This window comes from Natator depressus, chromosome 8 (assembly GCF_965152275.1).
Source record: "Natator depressus isolate rNatDep1 chromosome 8, rNatDep2.hap1, whole genome shotgun sequence".
Classification (NCBI taxonomy): Eukaryota; Metazoa; Chordata; order Testudines; family Cheloniidae; genus Natator; species Natator depressus.
Window position 1 is genome coordinate 87,280,502 of NC_134241.1, and position 20,217 is coordinate 87,300,718.

At 44.9% G+C, this 20,217-nt stretch overlaps 1 protein-coding gene across 1 annotated transcript in view; it reads right to left on the reverse strand.

Moving 5' to 3' along the window:
• Positions 1 to 19,682, reverse strand: part of IL23R (interleukin 23 receptor) — a 37,768-nt gene extending 18,086 nt beyond the window's left edge. The window contains exons 1-7 of the mRNA XM_074962273.1: positions 19,639 to 19,682; positions 12,627 to 12,728; positions 10,209 to 10,505; positions 8,414 to 8,537; positions 5,966 to 6,126; positions 5,138 to 5,283; positions 3,498 to 3,657 (exon numbers count right to left, since the gene is read on the reverse strand). Coding sequence (XP_074818374.1) covers positions 3,498 to 3,657; positions 5,138 to 5,283; positions 5,966 to 6,126; positions 8,414 to 8,537; positions 10,209 to 10,505; positions 12,627 to 12,684 — 946 coding nt within the window. The 5' untranslated portion in view covers positions 12,685 to 12,728; positions 19,639 to 19,682. The remainder of the gene's footprint in view (positions 1 to 3,497; positions 3,658 to 5,137; positions 5,284 to 5,965; positions 6,127 to 8,413; positions 8,538 to 10,208; positions 10,506 to 12,626; positions 12,729 to 19,638) is intronic.
• Between the last annotated feature and the right edge of the window lie 535 nt (positions 19,683 to 20,217).

Here is a 20,217-nt window from a genome sequence, read left to right on the forward strand (position 1 = left end):
TATTGTAGTTTTAAGAATGCTTGATAAAGATCTTGTAGGTGTTTGTCTCTGACTGAGGGATTGGAGCAAATCTGGCTGTCTAGCTATTTGGACTCTCTCCTCAGACCCTACGCTACCAGCACTCTTAGCTGTCTTCATTGACTTCCTAAGGAAACTACAATGCCTTGGTGATCTTCCTGAAAACATCATCCTGGCCACCATGGATGTAGAAGCTCTTTACACCAATATTCCACACAAGGATGGACTACAAGCCATCAGGAATAGTATCCCTGATGAGGCCACAGCACACCTGGTGGCTGAGCTTTGTAACTTTCTCCTCACCCACAACTATTTCAGATTTGGGGACAGCTTATACCTTCAAGTCAGCGGCACTGCTATGGGTACCCGCATGGCCCCACAGAATGCCAACATTTTTATGGCTGACTTAGAACAATGCTTCCTCAGCTCTCGTCCTCTAGTGCCCCTCCTCTACTTGCACTACACTGATGACATTTTCATCATATGGACCCACGGAAAGGAGGCCCTTGAAGAATTCCAGCTGGCCACCCCACCATCAACCTCAGCCTGGACCAGCCAACACAAGAGATCTACTTCCTGGATACTACAGTGCAAATAAGTGATGGTCACATAAACACCACCCCATTCCTGAAACCTGTTGACCACTATTCTTATCTACATGCCTCCAGCTTCCATCCAGGACACATCACACAATCCATTGTCTACAGCCAAGCCCTAAGATACAACTGCATTTGCTCCAAGAACGTCACAGAATACCTGATGTGGCCAAAGTGGAGGTGGGTGGAGCTCAGGAGAAAGCAGAGGCTGCTGGAACATTAGAACCTTCTCTCTCAAAGGGGAGATGGGATATTTTGTGAGGTATCTGGTGGTTGCGAGAAAGCCATTTCCCATTGAGTAGGGTCCCTATGTGAAGGGGAGTTGAAGGAAATTAATACAAAGCCCCCCCCCCAGGGGAATGTATGTAAATGCAAATGTAACCAACCAACCCTGTGACTGCATTATTAAAACAGAATCTCGAATGCCCTGATTAACAGGGATAGAGGCGGAGCAGGCATCACACCAGTGTGTGGGGCTGGAATCAGGACGGTTCCAGGAAGAGTTGAGACGTCTGCTCCTATAACAGTTGGTGATACATCACCTCTAGATGGAAGCAGAAATCAACCAGCAAGCTTTCTGGCTACTGACAATGCCAGACCCAGAATTAGCCAGCAGAGGGCACCAGCAAAACACTGCTGTGAGACCACTTCTTTCCTAGATGTGCTGTTAACTCCATTCGCCCATCAATTTGTGGGGCATTTGCTTATGCTAACATGTGGGAAGTTACTGGGGTGTGTTTGCAGGATTGGGGGGGGTTAATTTATAATTCTGTTCAGAATCAAGTGGCACTCTGCACGACAGCAGAGCACATAGAATGACTGAATAATCCAACTCGGCATAAGAATAGGATCAAATTAATTATGCGGTTGATATACCAGGAAATAGCCTCTGTTGTACTTTCAAAGATGAGGCACACTGCAAACAGGTAAGTAGCATAGTGCCTTTATGACAAGTGTGTGAGTTCTACCATGGTTCATCTATCCTCCCTGGATGGAAGTACTCATGGTATCTTTGAAAAACTATATCCAGTAATGAGATGCTAATCAGGGGCCTGATCCAAAGCCTAATTAAGTAAATGGAAAGGTTCCCTTTGACGGCAGTGGCTTTGGCTCAAGCTTTGGATGGTGCTGCTGTATCATTCCTGCATGTGCCATGGATGGGAGGCAGTGATCTAAGGAAAGGTGTCACAGTGCATTGGCCAGGGCTGATGCCAGCTGAATTAGAGCAGAGGCAGAATGGGTACAGCAATTATTTTACTAGCTCAGTTTACACAGGACAGTAACTAGCACTGATACTCTGTGCACATATCAATGCCTTTCATGTGAAGATCTTTATATACGTTAAGGCTCATAATGACCCTATGAGGTAGATGAGTATTGTACCCATCTAGCAGGTATGTACACTGAGGCGCAGAGAGGTTTAAATGATTGCCTAAGTCATTGTCAAAGCCAGGAACACACTTGTGATATCCTGACTCCAAATCTCCTACTTTAACTATTAGATATGCTGTCTCCTTTGACTGATGTTGTTTGTAGTGTTGTCGAAGCCATGTTGGCCCCAGGATATTAGAGACAAAGTGGATGAGGTAATATCTTGTGTTGAAGAAAGAGGCAAGTTTTTGAGTTACAAATGACCTGAAGAAGAGCGCTGTGTAGCTCAAAAGCTTGTCTCTTTCACCAGCAGAAGTTGGTCCAATACAAGATATTACCTCGCCCACCTTGTGTCTCCATTGACTGAGTCATTTAAAAAATGGCACTAACTATTCTAATGACATCTATTCTGATTGGTTAAATGTCAGAAAAGGTTAAAGCCCAAACATTACAAAAAGTCAATCTCTTCTTTGCAGATACACTTGTATTTGTATTTTTGCGCGTGTTTGAATCCCAGGTGCAAACCCGGGTACTTGCATCTCTAGCTACCTAACTACAGCTGTCAAAAGGGAGGTTGCACCTCAGCCCTTCTTAAAAAATGTACCCTTTATGCTTTCAAGTGGGAAATGATGTGTCACATGCCATCATAAATATCTTTACAGTGGGCCTTTATTCCCCTGTAGCTTGCCAACCAGGAGGAATGGGAAGTGTTTGTAGCAAGAGAGAGTGTCACACAGGGCATGGCTTAAGTGACTATTTTTTTACATTTAGTCTGATTAGAAAATCAAATGCTACATTCCTGTTTTACATGGTAAGGGACAAACCCTGGTCTCTTTGTTGGATTAAGGTGGAAGAAGATGTAAGGAGCATTCTTTATCACCACCATAGCACAGAGACAGGATTTCTCATCAGTGATTAAGATCACTAAGAGGTGGGCCCAGCTAACATTCCCATTCCTTACACCCTGGCCCAAAGAGACTCTGATGAGCCAGCAGAGGTCTGGAATGGCTAGACTTCCAGCTGGCATGCGCTGACCAGGGAATCTGAACATAAGAATGGCCTACTGGGTCAGACCAAAGGTCCATCTAACCCAGTGTCCTGTCTTCCAACAGTGGCCAATGCCAGGTGCCTCAGAGGGAATGAACAGAACAGGTAATCATCAAGTGATCCACCCCCATATCACCCATTCCTAGCTTCTGGCAAATAGAGGCTGGGAACACCATCCCTGCCCATCCTAGCTAATAGCCACTGATGGACCTGTCCTCCATGAATTTATCTAGTTCTTTTTTGAACCCTGTTATAGTATATATAATCTGCTGCTCCAGTAAGGTACACCTGACAGTCCCCATGTTCCAATAGCAGGGTAACTGGAAGCCTGCACCATTCCACTCCCTTTGACAATTGCCCCAAACAAGGGGGTGATCTCATTCAAAGTTTTTAAAAAATGAGAAAAAGTGATGCATGACAGCAAGAGACAGAGAAATCCTCTTGTAAGCCTGGGTGTGAACTCACCTGCTTCTGGGGTTGTGTAAATAAAGGGCTCACTCCATCCACTCCAATAGCTTTTGGCAAGAATTAATCGGCATCTCACTTGAAACTCATACTCTGTGTTCGACTCCAGGCTGTAGTCTGTGTGTGGCCCTCTTGTCACATTTATGTCCCATTCTTTCATCTAAAATTGACAAACAATATAACTTTCCAAGCTGTACTAACTAGCCTCATGAAATTAGACATTCTTTCAAAAACATGTACTGGCACCTATTAATGATGTTATAACAATCCCCGCCCAAGTGGCCTAGCCCTGAGGGAGTAGGCCCCAGCCTCCCCAGAGCGCCTAGGAGTCCAGGATCAGTGTGGGCACTGCACCGTGCCTTAGCCTAGAGCTGTGTTCATGGCCAGCTCCTCATACCAATGTGGAGGGGGGCGTGGCCATGGCCCTCTGTCCTCCTTATCTGTTCTGGCTGGGTTTGCACCTCTGGGGGTGTCAGGAGGAAGCAGTGCTCCCCCAAATGGAGGGATTGGGATTGTGCCCTGTCCCTCTGGCAGGGTGTGAGGGGTGGATAAAATTCTCCACATACACCCTGGCCCTTTTGCACGGTCAATCAGAGGCGGGGCACAATAGAGACCTAACAAGCTGATGTTAAATTGACCTACAAAAGCAGTCTCATCTCTTAGGGATCTTCTACATGGGACATTATACCAATATGATGGTGTGAATTTAATCTGCAATAGTTATTCTGGTATAATTCCCCTGGCGGACACTCTTATTCTGGTATGAGTGGCTTTTCTAGCTCAGTTGGTCACTTTGGAAGTGATTTAAATTAAACTGTAACACTGGGAAATATCTTGAATATTGCGTTAATTTTCCTTTGCTTAGTATAGGGTTTATCTAAAGAATTCTGCAAGTACAGAGGTAAATTAATTTGAGTTACAAAGCAATGCAAATCTGCACGTGGCAGTGAGTGGGTGTTACTCAATAGTTCAGTTGGAGCCTCTCCCTTCCAAATTACCTGTTCGAATCCAGCCTAAATTACAAATGCCCTAATGTAGTTAGTAATCTCATGGTTGTTTGAGAGTCTATGTGAAGTGACGAGGTGGTCTCAGTCCAGGTGTGAGTGGACAAGTCCACCGCACAAAACCAACATCACTAATTGACTCCTGGTAGGAGTTTCAGTGGAAAAGCTTAGAGTACCCCTCAGAGGAGGTGTCTCTAGGTTAGGTTTGATGCACACAAACAGGATAGTGCAAAGAAACTTTCACCATCCTGCCACTGCTGTACCTGTCTGAATAAACACAAGACTTCAGTCTCCAGGATTAGTAGCTTTGCACCTTTTACAAGTATTTAGTTAATTTTAAAATGTTTTAAAAACAACCCCTCCAAATACCCTTGTTGTTATGGTGCTATTATGTCCGTAAGGAGGATGTGCAATTGCTTGCAAATCCTTGTTTCATAGACGTTCTCCTCTCCATATTTGAATACAGCAAATGACTGCATGGAAAAACGCCAGAGAATTGGTATCAATAATCTAGCCCAGCAATCTTTCACGCAGGGCCCAATCCTGCTTCCACTGAACGTAGTGGGAGTTTTGCCATTGATGTCAATGGGAACAGCAGCAGGCCCATGTTATGTAGTTGAAAAAGGGTTGCCTCACATGCCAAGTTTGGTCTGCCAGTGCTTTGTATCTCTCTTCACAATATACGTTCTCCATGGATGTTTGCTTTTTCCAGTGGAGCATGGTTTTCGGTGCTGAGCTGTCTGTAGTTTCAACATTGGTGACAACAGGTGTAGCTGGTATCACTAGAAGAGAGACAAAAGAATGGTGAATCTATTCTGAGCCCATGAAGAAAACGGTGCCAGTCTATCACTGTTAGGCTCTGCTATAATGATTTTTTAATACACTTTACTACAGAGGACATCTGTTCTCTCCTGAGAGAAATATATCTTGATTTTTCAGTTTAACCTGCTAAAAAGCCCTGTCAGAGAAAAATCGCTGGACAAGTTCACTGTCAGTTAAAGATAACTTTCCATTAATCAGTTTTATACTTTCATTAATGTACACTGGGAATTTAAAGTTGGAACTAACAGACAGGCAGTATGAGACTTGCTGTAATTGAACTGTACTACCAAATCACAGGCTTTGTGAGCCTCAATGTCAAAGTACTTTACTCAAATCCAGCACATCGCAAAAAACTAAGGAGAGAGCATACTGACCAGTGAAAGAATATTGATGGAAAATACTACAGACCAACTTGAGAAGAACAAATAAGAGAGGGCCATAAGACAGTGTATTGAAATGTACATCAGCAGATGGTTCCCTAATGTTAAACAGCACTCTATCAATTTATCACCGATGCGCTCAGAAATCTTCAGTACTGCACATCCATCTAGACGTAGATTTTATCACTTTGTTTAGGGTTTATTTTAGTTCATACATATTACAACCTGCTTTCAAAGCCGTTACTGAGATGCCACATGTTACCTAAATCCTCAAGGTTAACTTGCAGATGATCCGAATGTGCTGTGCCTAGGTCGTTTTTGGCTTGGACCCAAATAGAATACAGTTTGCCTCCTTGTAATTTGCTCAATGAAACGTTGAGCGCTGCATTCGAAGGGAATGCTTTCTCCTCCTCTGTCTGTAAACTAAAAAAGCAAAAAGCACCGGGGTAAATTCCGGGCCCCATTCAAGTCAATGGGAATTTTGTCATTGACTTCAATGAAGCAAGGAAAGAGACAGCACGAAAGCCAGTTTAAACCAATATAATTTAAAAACAAAAATCCCCGAGAATGGGGATGGTAGGGCCACCACATCGTTACAACGGTTTTGTCAGTCTTATCTCCTGCTGCAAATGCAGCCCAGCAGCTCATTTAAGATCAGTGGTATGATAATAAATTGATCCTCCTGCACTGTGGCAGTCTCCTACGTTCCCGAACAATCCCCAGTTGGTCACCCAGACCAAATAGGACGACTGTCGGGCTAGTGATGCCACCTTTTCCCTTAGCAATATATACCGTTGCCAAATTGATACTGCTGTAGTAGCCTCTTTTCCTACTACTTCATTGCATCATAACCCCATTATTTCTCATTTGCCATCCATGTCCAGAATTCTAAACAAAAGGAAAGACGGTGATTTCTCATTCACTGGATACTTTTTTGTGAATCTTTGTACTGACAGTGTTGTTTTTTCTGAATAAAATAGAACCTGGTGTATTCAGTTTTCATGGATCTACTTAGAAAGGTCCAAATTGACAGGTGAGAGCTAAGCAATGAGGAAGAATTCTGCAGTAAACACTACAGTATTTTAGCATTTATTTAAATTGTTGCTTTACTGTCTCAAGACATTGTGGTAGATTATAGCATCTCAAGACCTCTTCCAGGGCTGGTTAAACAACTTGATACGATCTCTGGACAGCGGGTCCTTACTGACAAATAGAAACATATACATGCCATACATTTGAGGGTCGGAGGTTTACTCTATATTTCCTTCCTTTTCCACCCCACCCTTCTGTTTCTGACTTGCCTATTTCTCACTTTCCAATTCACAGTTTTTTGATTAATCTGCGGGAAGTCAGTTTTCTCTCTGCTGTTAAGTTTCATGAGTATGTGTACGCTATCGAAAGAGGATGGAACTCTAGAGGGCTGGGTTCAATTCCTGGCTCTGCCACAAACTTCCTGTGTGACCTAAGGCAAGTTACTTAACCTCTCTGTGTCTCATCTGTAAAATGGGGGTATTATTTTCCTTTTCATCCTTTATCTGTCTTGTCTGTTTAGATTGTAAGGTCTTTGGGGCAGGAAGCTATCTCTTGCTATGTGCATGTCTACACTATAATTGGAGGTGTGATTAAAGCTAGAATGAGTATGCCTACCCAAGCTGTAATCTAGCTAGCACAGCTAAAAATAGCAGTGAAGACACAGTGGCATGGACCCCAGAGCCGGCTGTACAAGCCTGCCTGGAACTCTGGGTACGTACCAGTAATGCTAGCCTGCAACGCTGACTGTGCCACCGTGTCTTCACGGCTCTTATTACCTTTGCTAGCTAGAGTAAAGATACAGTGCAGATGTGTGCACCAGAGCTGCAATTGCCCCTCCGATTTCAGTGTAGCTATACTGTGTTTGTACAGTCCCTAGCACAATGGGGCCCTGATCTTGTTGGGAAGGCTAAGTGTTACAGATAATTAATGCTGTCTAGCACCTCCCAACAGAGCATGTGGCCCTTTTCTCCCACTGCACTACTCCAGTTTTACAGAGGGATAAGTCCATGGAGTTCTACGAGCATGAGATACGTCGGCATACAAGTAACATAACACAGTGATGGCTCAGGCCCATTGAGTAGAAAGCTGGCTTTTGTTTTACATTCTCGGTTTAGGTTTGACTAGAAACACGTGCTCAACTATGAGCCAAATAGCACTGATTAGACAAGTAATTACAACACTGAGCAGAAACCTAGGTCTTAAAAGATTTAAATCCTAAACACCACCTCATTTGCGTTAAGTGAGAGCTAGCCATATACACAAGGCAGTTCACCTGAAGAGATCTGTAAGGTGGTGTTCTAGAAAGTGTAACTAGGACACTCTGTCTTTCCAGTCATCAAAACTAGAACATTTATATAATCGTGCTTGGTTTGTGGCTGCTGTTACTCTGACCACATACGATTAGACCGCATAGTCATACTGGTACTTCAGGTTACAAGAGCTCCCCAGTCTTAACCATTGCCCCCAATTAACCTAGTTTGTTCTGCTGTTTTCTTTCCATACCATTAGCACCTTTACCACAAAGCACGCTTGCAAGTGAGAGAATCAGTGAGAGCCTCTTGCTTTTATTCCTTTCAAACACTCAGAGCCACATTCTAAGCCCTGCAGAGAGCCCTCTACTTCAATTGTTCTTGGTTTTCAACTAAACATGGCAAGAAGCTGTCCAGGCAGGACTTACCTCTTCAGGAAGAGAATGTAATTAGTACTTAGGTAGGTGTACTTCCCTGCATCCCAAGCACAAGTGAGGTGGTCTGAATGTTCATAAATGACACAAGTTAAATTGGTCGGACTGTCCGGTGGATCTACAAAGATAGATTATATGCAAATGTACGTCAGTTAGGTAGTTAATGGGCAGCTCATCCAATGACTGGACATTTAGACATTTGAAACTGTAATGTCCTATAGAACCTAAACATAGGGCTCTATATCTTTGAACAGAAGTTACGAAGACGTGCTGCATTTTACCCATAATTGTTTGATACCAGAATCAGATGATTGTGTTATTCTGTGCCTTTCCATAGTGGGTTTTAGCTGAAATTTTAAAGTACTCCACTAGTATTAATGAAATTAATCTTCCACTGGGCTGGGATGCTGGAACTCATTGTCCTAAGGATGGAGCTTGCAGGCTGCAGGCAGGGCATTCCTGGCACCTATGGGATTCACTCTGCCAGAAACACACTTAAAATGTGAATCTGGGCCTTAGCTGACAGTCCAGATAGTCTTCGCTCAGTCTTAAAGCTACAGGCACCAGGGAAACGTAGTGTGTTTTCTCCTCTAATTTAGAATGTTAATGAGCCAATTTAAGCCATGTCAGTTTGTGGCCAGATACCATGTGGATGGGCATCTTGGCATTTATTTGTTAGAAAGATTTATCACCTCCATGGGGTAGATCAGTCTTATTTTACAGATGGGTACAGTGAGAAAGGTAGGCATGAAGGGGCGGGGGACAGCCTGTCAAAAGCTCAGAGGCGGTGGCCAAGGATCTGAAAGCAAAGACTGCTCAAACTCTATTAATCTCAGGCCAGATGTGTGACTTCCAGCACACTCAAGCACACTGGTGGTAAATCCAGCTGTACTGCTATCTTACGGCAGCTCTCCTGCCAGCAGAAGTGTTCATGTGGCTGCTGCAATGAGGGGCTCTGGAGTGTGGGGAGGGATTTAATGTTACTCAAAACAGTATTAAAAATTTTGCAGCCATGTCTGCATAAAATGCACGGATTTGGAAAGGAAACCATCTCATTCCCAACTCCTTCCGCACTCTGGCTGCCCCATCTTCCTCCTCTCAACTCCACATGTCAGGGTACCCATGCTAGCGATTGTGTAGAAGGAAGTAAACTATGGCACATCAGTTTGCCTCTCTGTGCCTCAGTTTTCCTGTACGTAAAATGGGGATAATGGTAGTGACCTCCTAGTAAAGCGCTTTGAAATCTACCACTGAAAAGTGCTGTATAAGAGTTAGTATGGTGGTATAGCCTGGAATGATGCACAAAGTCGCTTCTGTTACTTGACTCAGGGAGTTCAATAGCTCCTTGCCATTTGGGCAAGCACATGCCAGGACAAGGATAGTTTCAGTGTCACGTCCAGATACCTGTACACTACCACATGATGGAATATGCACTGAAGTTGCTACTAATGACGTATATCAGCTGACTCCAGTTACAACATAACTTGCTGGTTAACTACAATATAGGTGTAATTACTAATAAGACCCCAAACCTTTTATTGTTAAATAAATAAAATAAAAAATGGAAGTTTCACTTTTCAACTGGAAAAAATACCCACACTGCTTTTGTGTGATTGGGGGGAGGGGAGGCATCTAAAACTATTAAAAGGTCTAATTCTGTAAATCCGAAAATAGCCTGCAGCCCCCAAAATACTAACACTGTCTAGGAAGGAATAACAGTTTACACCATCTTAAATGGGATGAAGTAGAATTAGTGGGGAAACCATCATACACACAGCAAATTACTTACGTCCTGCAGAAAACTGTGTGCCACATACTACCATATTTGCCGCTTTGCTGGGACACTTGGCATAACACAGGACAGTGGAATATGGTTTCCTGAAATCATGAAGCTGAAGTTGCACTGTAGTTTTGTTTATTGTTGTTAATAATTTGTCTTCTATATGAGTTTTATTTAGTATCATGTATAACTTTGCCATTTGACAGTTTACCGTAGAGTGGCAATTTATAGAAATGTTCAAACCCATCTGAATGACTGGAGCTGGCTCTATCCACACGTATCCAGAGCAGCGAACGTTTATGACACCTGTGAAAGCAGAATTTGATTAAAATAAGGCTCTGGTTGCTTATTGAAATAGAAGAAGCGAACGTTTCGGTTATGCAGCACATTTGGCTGCGCTTCTTTTTGACGAGTCAAATGATTCCAGTGGACGCTGCTTAAAACCAGACCTTAATGAATGAGGTCAGACCTAAGTCCAACAATTGTCCCTGGTTTCTGCAGTGCTCCAGAGTAGCGTCCTGGAACTTCTACACCCACTTCAGGTATAGATTAAACAATGGAGGATGTCTGTTGATTTTAGTTATGAACCTCCCTTGTAAAGCACTTTGAGATCTACTGAGGAAAAGCATTATATAGGAGCTAAGTGTTGCTTTTGTTAAAATGAATAAGGCAATCAGTATAATATCCCTTGTATTATTTATTTGGATACTAAGTGTAACCTGTTTTACCCTGCACCTGCAGTTTCAGTTTGCCACAGATTTTTGCACTGAGACTGTGTGAGAAATACATGTTTGAAAACATAAGTGCTCGGGGCTGCGAGCTCCTGCCAGGCAGCGCAGTGGTGTGGCTGGCTCTGGGCGGGTGGCGAGGCTGCCTGTCCCGCTACTCTGAGCGGTATGGTAAGGGGGTGGGGAGCAGGGGGTTGGATAAGGGGCAGGAGGTTCCGGGGGGCAGTCAGGGGACAGGGAGCAGGGGGCGGTTGGATGGGGCGGAGGTTCTGGTGGTGGGGGCAGTCAGGGGACGGGGAACAGGGGAGGTTGGATAGGTGTGGGAGTTCCGGGGGGGGGGGGCGGGGGCATGGATAAGGGTTGGGGTGGTTAGGGGCAGGGGGCCCCGGGAGTGAGCGGTCAGGGGACAGCCTTGTCTGGCCCTCCATACAGTTTCGCAACCCCGATATGACCCTCGGGCCAAAATGTTTGCCCACCCCTGTGCAAAGCTATTGATAGCTAATGAGAGCTTAGAGTTTAGATCACAATGTCATGCTAAGGGGAACATTTCTACAGCAAATCAGTGGCCGTGAAATCCTGGAGTACAGAAGCCCTGCCTTCCAGACCCTCTAAAACAGGGGTCCCCAACGCGGTGCCTGCGGGCGCAATGGCGCCGGGGCAGTTGTGTGCGCCCGCAGGACACCGCGCCACCAAAATGCAAACGGGAAGCAAAGTGCTAGTGAACATTAGTAAGGATGTCAGAATATGGCTCCATGGCCAGTATTTATCAATGATCATAAACTTAACTGACAGCACCAGTTAGCATGGGGTGGCAGCGCTGCCACCAGGCCTCCATATGAGGCAGCATGTAGCTGACCCAGTAACAGACTGGGAAGCAGATTTTGACTCTAGAGTCAGTCGTACTCCCAGCTCACCCAGCTGTGACAAAGGGGGAGAGGAAAGGTAATATATATGTGATCTATCATACATCCTGTAGTACACTGACTGGTTCATTGTGGGCATGAAGCCAAGGTTCCACCTGTGTGGGAGGGGGGAAACACAGTGACTCGATACATGCTGTTCTCCCTTCTGCACAGCTCTCACTGGTACAGGTCACGGTGCAGAGATTAAGGGGGTGCCTCATCCCCAACGCCCCCACATTCTCCTGTGAAGGCACATAGAACCTGGCCCTCTGAAATGTCAGCAGTATGCAGTAAGAACTCAGATAGGAATCACCTGACTTCACAAATTTCAGATTGTGCTTTAATAATGACTATAGGGAGATAACCTTTTATAAACAGATCTGAGCTAAAGCAAATATAAGTGGATTAAGGCAGCTCCACGATAGAAGCACAACGGCCCCTTATGATCAGATTACAGCTCTGCACCAGAGATGACAAATTTAGCTTCTGAGTGATATCAGACGTGATCTGTTCTTCCTGGAAAGGCGTGGCTGCCTTGAAACCTCTGACTTCTAAAATGTGCAATAAAACGAGGCATAGCTATATGTCTGTAGGTGGCAAACAGCTAATAGAAGGCCCCAAAATAGTTTATATGTTCATTTTATTTCAACTACATTCACTTTATACTTGGCGGTTTATCAGCTCTGTGTTCCATTATGTTAGCTGAAATGTATTTATTTCTCTAAGACACAAAACTATACTAACAATTGTTCCTGAATTCAGCACTGAGAAGTGGTGAGATGGAAGACAGACTATACCTCTGTAAATCCAGCTGAAGAGTATGTGAAGCGCCACTGCCACTTTAAATCTAACCATGGCCTGATTGATTCGTGGCTGATGTCAGTGGAAAAGCATGGCCTCTGAAAAAATGAAATTAATATTAGACCTTTCTCACACTAAACAATACAATTCTGAGACCAGGTTCTAAGACCAAACAAAACTAATAACATGAAAGGCCAGTATCAGGACCTATAATACACAAATGTCATTGGTCCTGCTAGTTTCTGGATCTGTACACACTGCTATAGCTCTGGTCCTACCTAACTTCCAGACCCACAGAAGGGCCTAAGGCAATTTCCCAGATCTACAGCAGCAAAAATTGAAAATGTTGGTCACAGTAGGATGAATCCTTAGATGCTGCTAAATACAGTGGACCAAATTCATGACTGGGGCAATTCCACTGAAGTTAATAGGGGTGTGAATTTGGCGAGGCGTTGCTTAGAGCTGGTTGAGGAGGCAATATTCAGAGATCTGAGTTCCAGGGCTAGGGTTTGCTAGAGAGGAAAGTATACAGAAGCTATAATGTGGAATCTTAGGTCTTTCATGGTGAGTACTTAAAGTAGATATGGCCTGATTTTCAGAAGTGCAGACCACCCACAGCTCCTGTTTTTATCTGGCTCCTTTCTGTCAGTTAGAGAAAAGGAAAATGACTTGCTGTAAGGTGGAGCACTTGGTTAATTTGCCTGCTGGTTATGACTTTGTTTCTCATTTTTCTATTTCTTTTCTTTCTTCTGCTTTGTTTTGAAGATAGACTTTGACTTCTTAAGAAAGATGTCACATCTACTGCAAATTCACTTGAGTACTTTCTAATTAGTACTTTCCTGTGACACTTTCTGGCACGTTCTGATGGTGAAGGGGATTTTTACCCCCAGTAATCTTCAGACACCCACATCCCCTTTGGTAGGGAGACAAAGTGATTTATACCCCTCCTACTCCTGACCTATTGTGCAGGTGCCATCACACTCTAGAAGATTTAGATTAAGCCTCTGAAGTGCCTAGTAATTTTGGGTGTCTCTTGGAGCCCAACTTGAAACACTTTTAAAGTGGCCAAAGGGTGGGTACTCAGCACTTTCTCCAAATCAGGCCCCTTCAAGGTAGTCTCAAAGTTGAGCACCCAAATTCACTAGTCACTTTTGAAAATCTTGGCCTTAAGCCTCACTGCAACCTGATTGCTCTAGATCAGTTTTCCCCACTCTGTAGGCGTGCCTCCCTAGGGGGGCGTGGAGGAATGTTCGGGGGGGTTGCGGTGGGAACTGGGCCAGCCCCTATGGGGGGTGGGAAGGGAGCACCTCCCCAGCCCCGACTTGCCCCCAGTCCCCTCTCCAGCACTCCAGCCCCAGCCCCACCCCCAGTCAAGGTCCTGGTGTCAGGTCCCGGCCCCATCCATGGCCTGGCCCTGGCCTCAGACCCCAGCCTTGGACCCCGGCTGCAACTCCCATTTCTGGCCCTGGCCCCGCTCCTGGCTGCAGCTCCATTCCTGGCCATGGCCCCAGCTGCAGGGCCAGCCCTAGCCTCGGCTCCCAATCCTGGACCTGGCTCCCGGAGGGTGCGGACAGATTACATTACGGGTAAGGGGAACGTGGCATAGAAAGTTTGGGGACCACTGCTCTAGATGCATCTCTGCCAGCATTTGCAAGGACTTGGAATTTTTGAACCTTGTAAAGATCTAGAGGTTTGATGTCCAGTCCCATGGAGGAAGAAATAGACTGGGACTGGAAATATATCAATGTTCTGAAGAGACAGGCAATCCACTATGTACATGCATTCTTCTCATGAATTCATGACATGCATGGATTTTGGATAAACTTATTTTCTTGGTAAAGCCATCCAGAGACATTATTTCCTTGTAGGCTGCTGGTACTCACCACTTGAAGAGCTCGAATCTGAGCTTGGTTAGAAACAAAAGGAATAGGTGCAAAAATGTGCTGTACCCCTCTCTGCCCTAAGGGCATCAGAGCTTACACCATGTACTGCTACCTGGCATGGCAGAAATGGGACCGAATCTGGCTCTGAGCTGGGTGTGTTATTCCAGGGATATTCGGTAAACTCAGCACCATCTGGGTGACGTGAAACTTCAGAATGGCAGGAGCCCAGGCTCCATCCTCATTAAGCCCTTCTCTCTCTCTATCCACAGCTACTCCTCGCCCAGTGCTAGTCCCTATCTCCTCTCCTTGGAGCCTAATAGGAAGGCTGATCAGTGGCCTGCAAGCCCTCCCCTCACATTCATTGCAGGTCTTCAAGGGCAAGGTTATCACCCCTTTACTGTGCGTCTAAAAGGCATGCTGAGTAGAGGCCTCCTTAGCCTGCCCTTTTCAGGGGGCTGTCTGATGAGACAGCTGTCCCCCAATCCTGGGAAGGTCTTTTAAGGACAGGGGGTGTTTGGAAGCCTCTCTTCCCTTTATCAGGCAGCAGTGTGGCAGGAAACTTCTGCATTCATGGCTCCTGGCTGTAGAGTGACTCTGGGAGTCATCATCAGCAGGAGTAGTTTGCTTCCTACCCCATTTGGGTGATGGAAATGGGTGGCTTCCAGCTCCCTGGAAGACTTTTTTGGTAGGATGGCAAGAAACAGAGAGAGCTACCAGAACACCCTCCTCCCTCCCACCCCTTCACTCCAAGCACAGAAGACGGGGCTAACTGCTGTTACTTTGAAGGCTCTCAGCAGGGAGGGAAGGGGACAGTCCCCAAAGTCAAGACAAGAAGGAAGGGGGAATGGAGCTCTTCCCTGGATGATTTCAGACATATGGGGAATCCAGCAGCCTGTTAGGCAGAGGTTGGTGTGTGCCAGCAATGAATTGGAGGGTGAGGGTGGACATACCCCCAAAGCTTAGCCCAGGCTCAAACCTTTTTGCAAGCCTGGGTTGAATTTTGGGGGTTGTTGTAATCATTTTTACACAGCCCTAGTTTTCACATGTGTGCTTATGTAACCCACACACCTCCTGGGTGTAGTGTTCTGTCCCATCCAGTGGGGGGGGGGGGAGGGGGGGGAGAGAGAGAGAGAGAGAGAGAGAGAGAGAGAGGAAAAAAAAAATATATGAGTTTGCTCTACAGCCTTAGCTAATAGCTAGTTGGCTTTTAGCTCATGCAGTAGAGGCTCATGCACTATGCTCTGGAAGTCCCCGGTTCGATCCTGCTGACGACCAGGGTCTGTTGAAGTTACATTTCGTGAAGCACATTCAATCTTAAACCTGCAGATGAATCTGGGTTAACGTTCATGCATTTATTTGATTGTTGTGTCTGTCTAAATCAGCACAGGCTTGCAAGTCATTTCTTGTCTAGACACACTAGTATCTCTTCTCTAGTTCTGGTGTGGAACCATTCAACTGCACTGAGAGGAACCTGTCTATAATTGTGTACCACTATGGACTACCATTTAAAAACTAACTATTTAAAAAAAAATTAAACGTTAGCTAAATTACAATAATTCAAAAACAAACTAATGGGTAAAGGGAGAGGATTAAAGGGTCAAAAAGACCAATGGATGGAACATGATTTCTGAGACCGCAATACTTAATGGCAGTAGGAAAAGGACCTAAGGAGATTTAGCCTTGCATCAAACATCTGGAAGCATACAATGGAATAAAAATGGCCCCAAATATCACAACATTCCAGCTAGTAGCAAGCTCATGGAATCAAGGTGCATCTTCCCACAAGAGCAGATCTGCAGAGGAAATATACTTGGAAAGCTCCAGTTACAGATGAATAATCTTCCTTATTAGAAGCAGTGCTAGAGACTTCAATGGGACTATTTACATGCATAAGATTATGCAAGGGGTAGTCAATTATTTTTTGTCAAGCTCCAAATTTCTTGGTCAAGATATAGTCAAGGTCCAGACTCCAAAGAAACATTTTTCACACCACAACAATCTTTCTCAATTTCCTAATGTTTGCCAGTTATATAGAAAAGAAATCTGATATATTTCATATTTACTGTTTGATAGCCATGAGTTAGGCTTAATTCAGCTGTTAAGAAAAATGTCTTCCTGATAATACAAACATCAGCCTATTACAAAAATCTCTCCCCCCCGCCACCCCTGAAACAATAATGATGATAAGTAAATAAAAAGATTTTGCGGTCCGTTCAATAGCATCTGGTGGTCCAGATTTGGCCTACGGTCCACCTATTGACTACCCCATATGATGGGAGCTGTAATTGTTTTCCTAGGTCTCTTCCATTTATAATGCTATTAGATTGGTTTTACCTTCCCCTAACTTGTGCAGGATTAATCACTCTGGTATTTTTCTCTAGGGTGTCATCCAGTCTAGTTTTAAAAGTCCCAAGCAATGGGTTTTCTACTTTTCTCATTGGGAGACTAGCTTATCACTCTCAGGAAGTCTTCTCTAATACCTCATCTCAATTTTTCTTTGCTGAACTCGATCCCTTTACACCTAGTTTTAATCCCTCCATACCACCCTGTCCCTGGCCATTTTCTCTCTTATGAACCCACAGCCCTCCAGAGAATGCCAGAAATCCACGTGATATTTCTCAGTGCTGGACTTTTACATTGAGACCCAAGTTAGATGTAACATGGGTAAAATCAGAGAATTCTTGATTGATGATGCCTCTGAAGGGGCTAGACTATGAAATATCTGGAGCTGGTGAAACTTGGCACAGCCATGCTTATTTTTGATGGGTATACAAGCATGACTGATGGGCAGGGCTGAAACCTCTTCCTGGGATACCACATCTATTTTGGAGGCTATCTGCACATACACATTAGCTACTCAAGCACAACTTTGAGGCATATGAAAGTATGCTGCTGCAGCTGGCTCTCTGAGGGGAGTCAGCAGTGTTTCTATTTTGTGAGGCTATGCATTTGTGGATCTCAGTTCAAAACTGAGCTCTAGGAGATACAGGATTGGCACTAGCTGAAGGTCAATGATCGCTCTACCTTTCTGTTTAAACTGGTACTTAAGGCTATAGAAAAATGATCAAAAGTAGATATTGCCAAATAATATTTTTAAGTAATCCCAATGATTTGAAAATATATATATATATTTCCAATGGAAATGGTAATTCTTCAACTGCTGTACATAGTGATCTAGAATACATATCTAGAATGTCTAATGCATAACAAGAATCCTGGTATTTCTCCTTGTATTGCCATTGCCACAGTGTCCTAAGATTTTCCTCTGTGCTGGAGATGGCAAAAATACTTCATAGTCCCTTTCATCAACTTTCATACTCTCTCTCCTTATCTGATCTGGTACATTTTATTTTAACACCCTACCAACATCCTGCTACGTTCCTGCAAGTTAAAAGAAACAAATAAAAAACACACATGCTTTGAAAAAGTTCTTCTTTCAGAAGAACTTTCTAACCTCCAGCTGTAACATTTAGATCAGGATTTCAAACAACACCTGATTTGGGAGTTATTCAAATTTACGGTTTTATTCCAATTCATAGGGGCCACTTGCAAACTTTAGAATCAGATGCAGGTTTGGAATTTGAACATCCCAATAATTTAGAAGTATCTGGCGCTGGAGATTCGATCCTATCTCTACTAAGAACTCTGACTACTAAAAACCTCTTAGGCCAGGGGTGGGCACACTTTTTGGCCCGAGGGCCACATTGCAAAACTGTATGGAGGGCCAGGTAGGGAAGGCTGTGCCTCCCCAAGCAGCCTGGCCCCCGCCCCCTATCAGACCCCTCCCACTTCCTGCCCCCTGACTGTCCCCCTGATAACCCCCCACCCATCCAACCCCCTCCTGCACCTTGTCCTCTGACCTCCCTCTCCTGGAACCCCATCCCCTATCCAACCCCCCCTGCTCCCTGTCTCCTGACTGCCCCGACCCCTATCCACACCCCCACCCCCTGACAGGCCCCCGTGACTCCCACACCTATCCAACCCCCCATGATCCCTGTCCCTTGACCGCCCCCCCTCCCAGAACCTCCGCCCCATCCAACTGTCCCCTGACAGGCCCTCCCAGGACTCCCACACCTATCCAACCGCCCCCTGTCCCCTGACTGCCCCCCAGGACCCCTCACCCCGGCCCTGGCCCCCTTACTATCTGCTCAGAGCAGCGTGTCTGGCAGCCGCGCCGCCTGGCCCAGAGTGCTGTCCGCGTGGCGGCATGGCTGCGGGGGAGGGGGAACAGCGGGGGAGAGGCCGGGGGCTAGTCTCCCCAGCGGGGAGCTCAAGGGCCAGGCAAGACAGTCCCGTGGGCTGTAGTTTACCCACCTCTGTCTTAGACCCAGATTTGTAAAAGTATTAGGTGTTGGGGTGCTCAGCATTGCGACACCTAACTGACTTAGGTACCTAAGTCTCATTTTCAAAAGTGATTTAGGTACTTAAGACCCTAAATCCCATTGACTGTCAATTGGATTTTGGCTCCAAAGTGTCTGAATCCCTTTTGAAAATGAGACGTAGGCTCCTAAGTCAGTTAGTTGCTGCACTGCTGAGTGCTCCAGTGCCTAGATACCTTAGTACACTGACACTGCATTGTAATGTACAGCAGGGGTTCTCAACCTTTGTCTTTCTGAGCTCCCCCCAACATACTATAAAAATTCCACGGCCCATCTGTGCCAGAATAACTCTTTTCTGCTTAGAAAAGCCAGGGCTGGCGTTAGGGGGTAGGAAGCAGGGCAATTGCCTGGGGCCCACACCACAGGGGCCCCCGAGAAGCTAAGTAGCTCAGGCTTCTGCTTCAGCCCCAGGTGGTGGGACTCAGGGCCCTAGGTTTCAGCCCTGCATGGCAGGGCTTAAGCTTTCTGCCCTGGGCCTGAGTGAGTCTAACACTGGTCCTGCTTGGTGGACCCCCTGAAATCTGCTTGCGGCTCTCCAGGGGACCCCGGACCTCTGGTTGAGAACCACTGACTTACAGCAAATAATCTGTACAAAGCATTTGTACCGTCTCTGCAAATACATGCTGTGAAGCATGTTTACAGAAAGCATGAACAAGAAAGCAGTAAAATACTCAAGCCTGCTGCTAGCAGCTTCAGATATAAACAACAAAATCTTATCAAAGTTTTGAGTTTGGATATTTTTTTACCTTGCCATCTGTCAGGACATTGTTCCATTTCTGTAGTCAGCTCCTTGATTTCTCTACTCCCTGCTACCTCACAGCATTTTAAAGAGGCTGGGACTAATTCAGAGTTCACTGCTCTAACAGAAACTATCAGCAAAACCCTGACCTACATTACTGATCACTCAAAAATAGCTTATTGTTTCCAGTTTGACAAATATCTTTGACTCTGAGTCATTCTGTGGGAAAACCCAGCACCCTTAAAGAAACAGTCTCATTTTTTCTCTCATGGCTTTTTGGAAAAGTTTATTTTTAAATTATTATTAGTCAGGTTTTTTTTTAAAACAAACAAACAAACAAACAAACTTTCTCAATTTCCTAATGTTTGCCAGTTATATAGAAAAGATAATCTGATATATTTCATATTTACTGTTTGATAGCAATGAGTTAGGCTTAATTCAGCTGTTAAGAAAAATGTCTTTCTGATAATACAAACATCAGCCTATTACAAAAATCTTCCCCCCCCCCACCCCCAAAATGCTCCAGCTTTCAGTTGCATCAAATTTAATCACATTCTATTTCTGCCCCTATTTCCAGGCAGCTTAT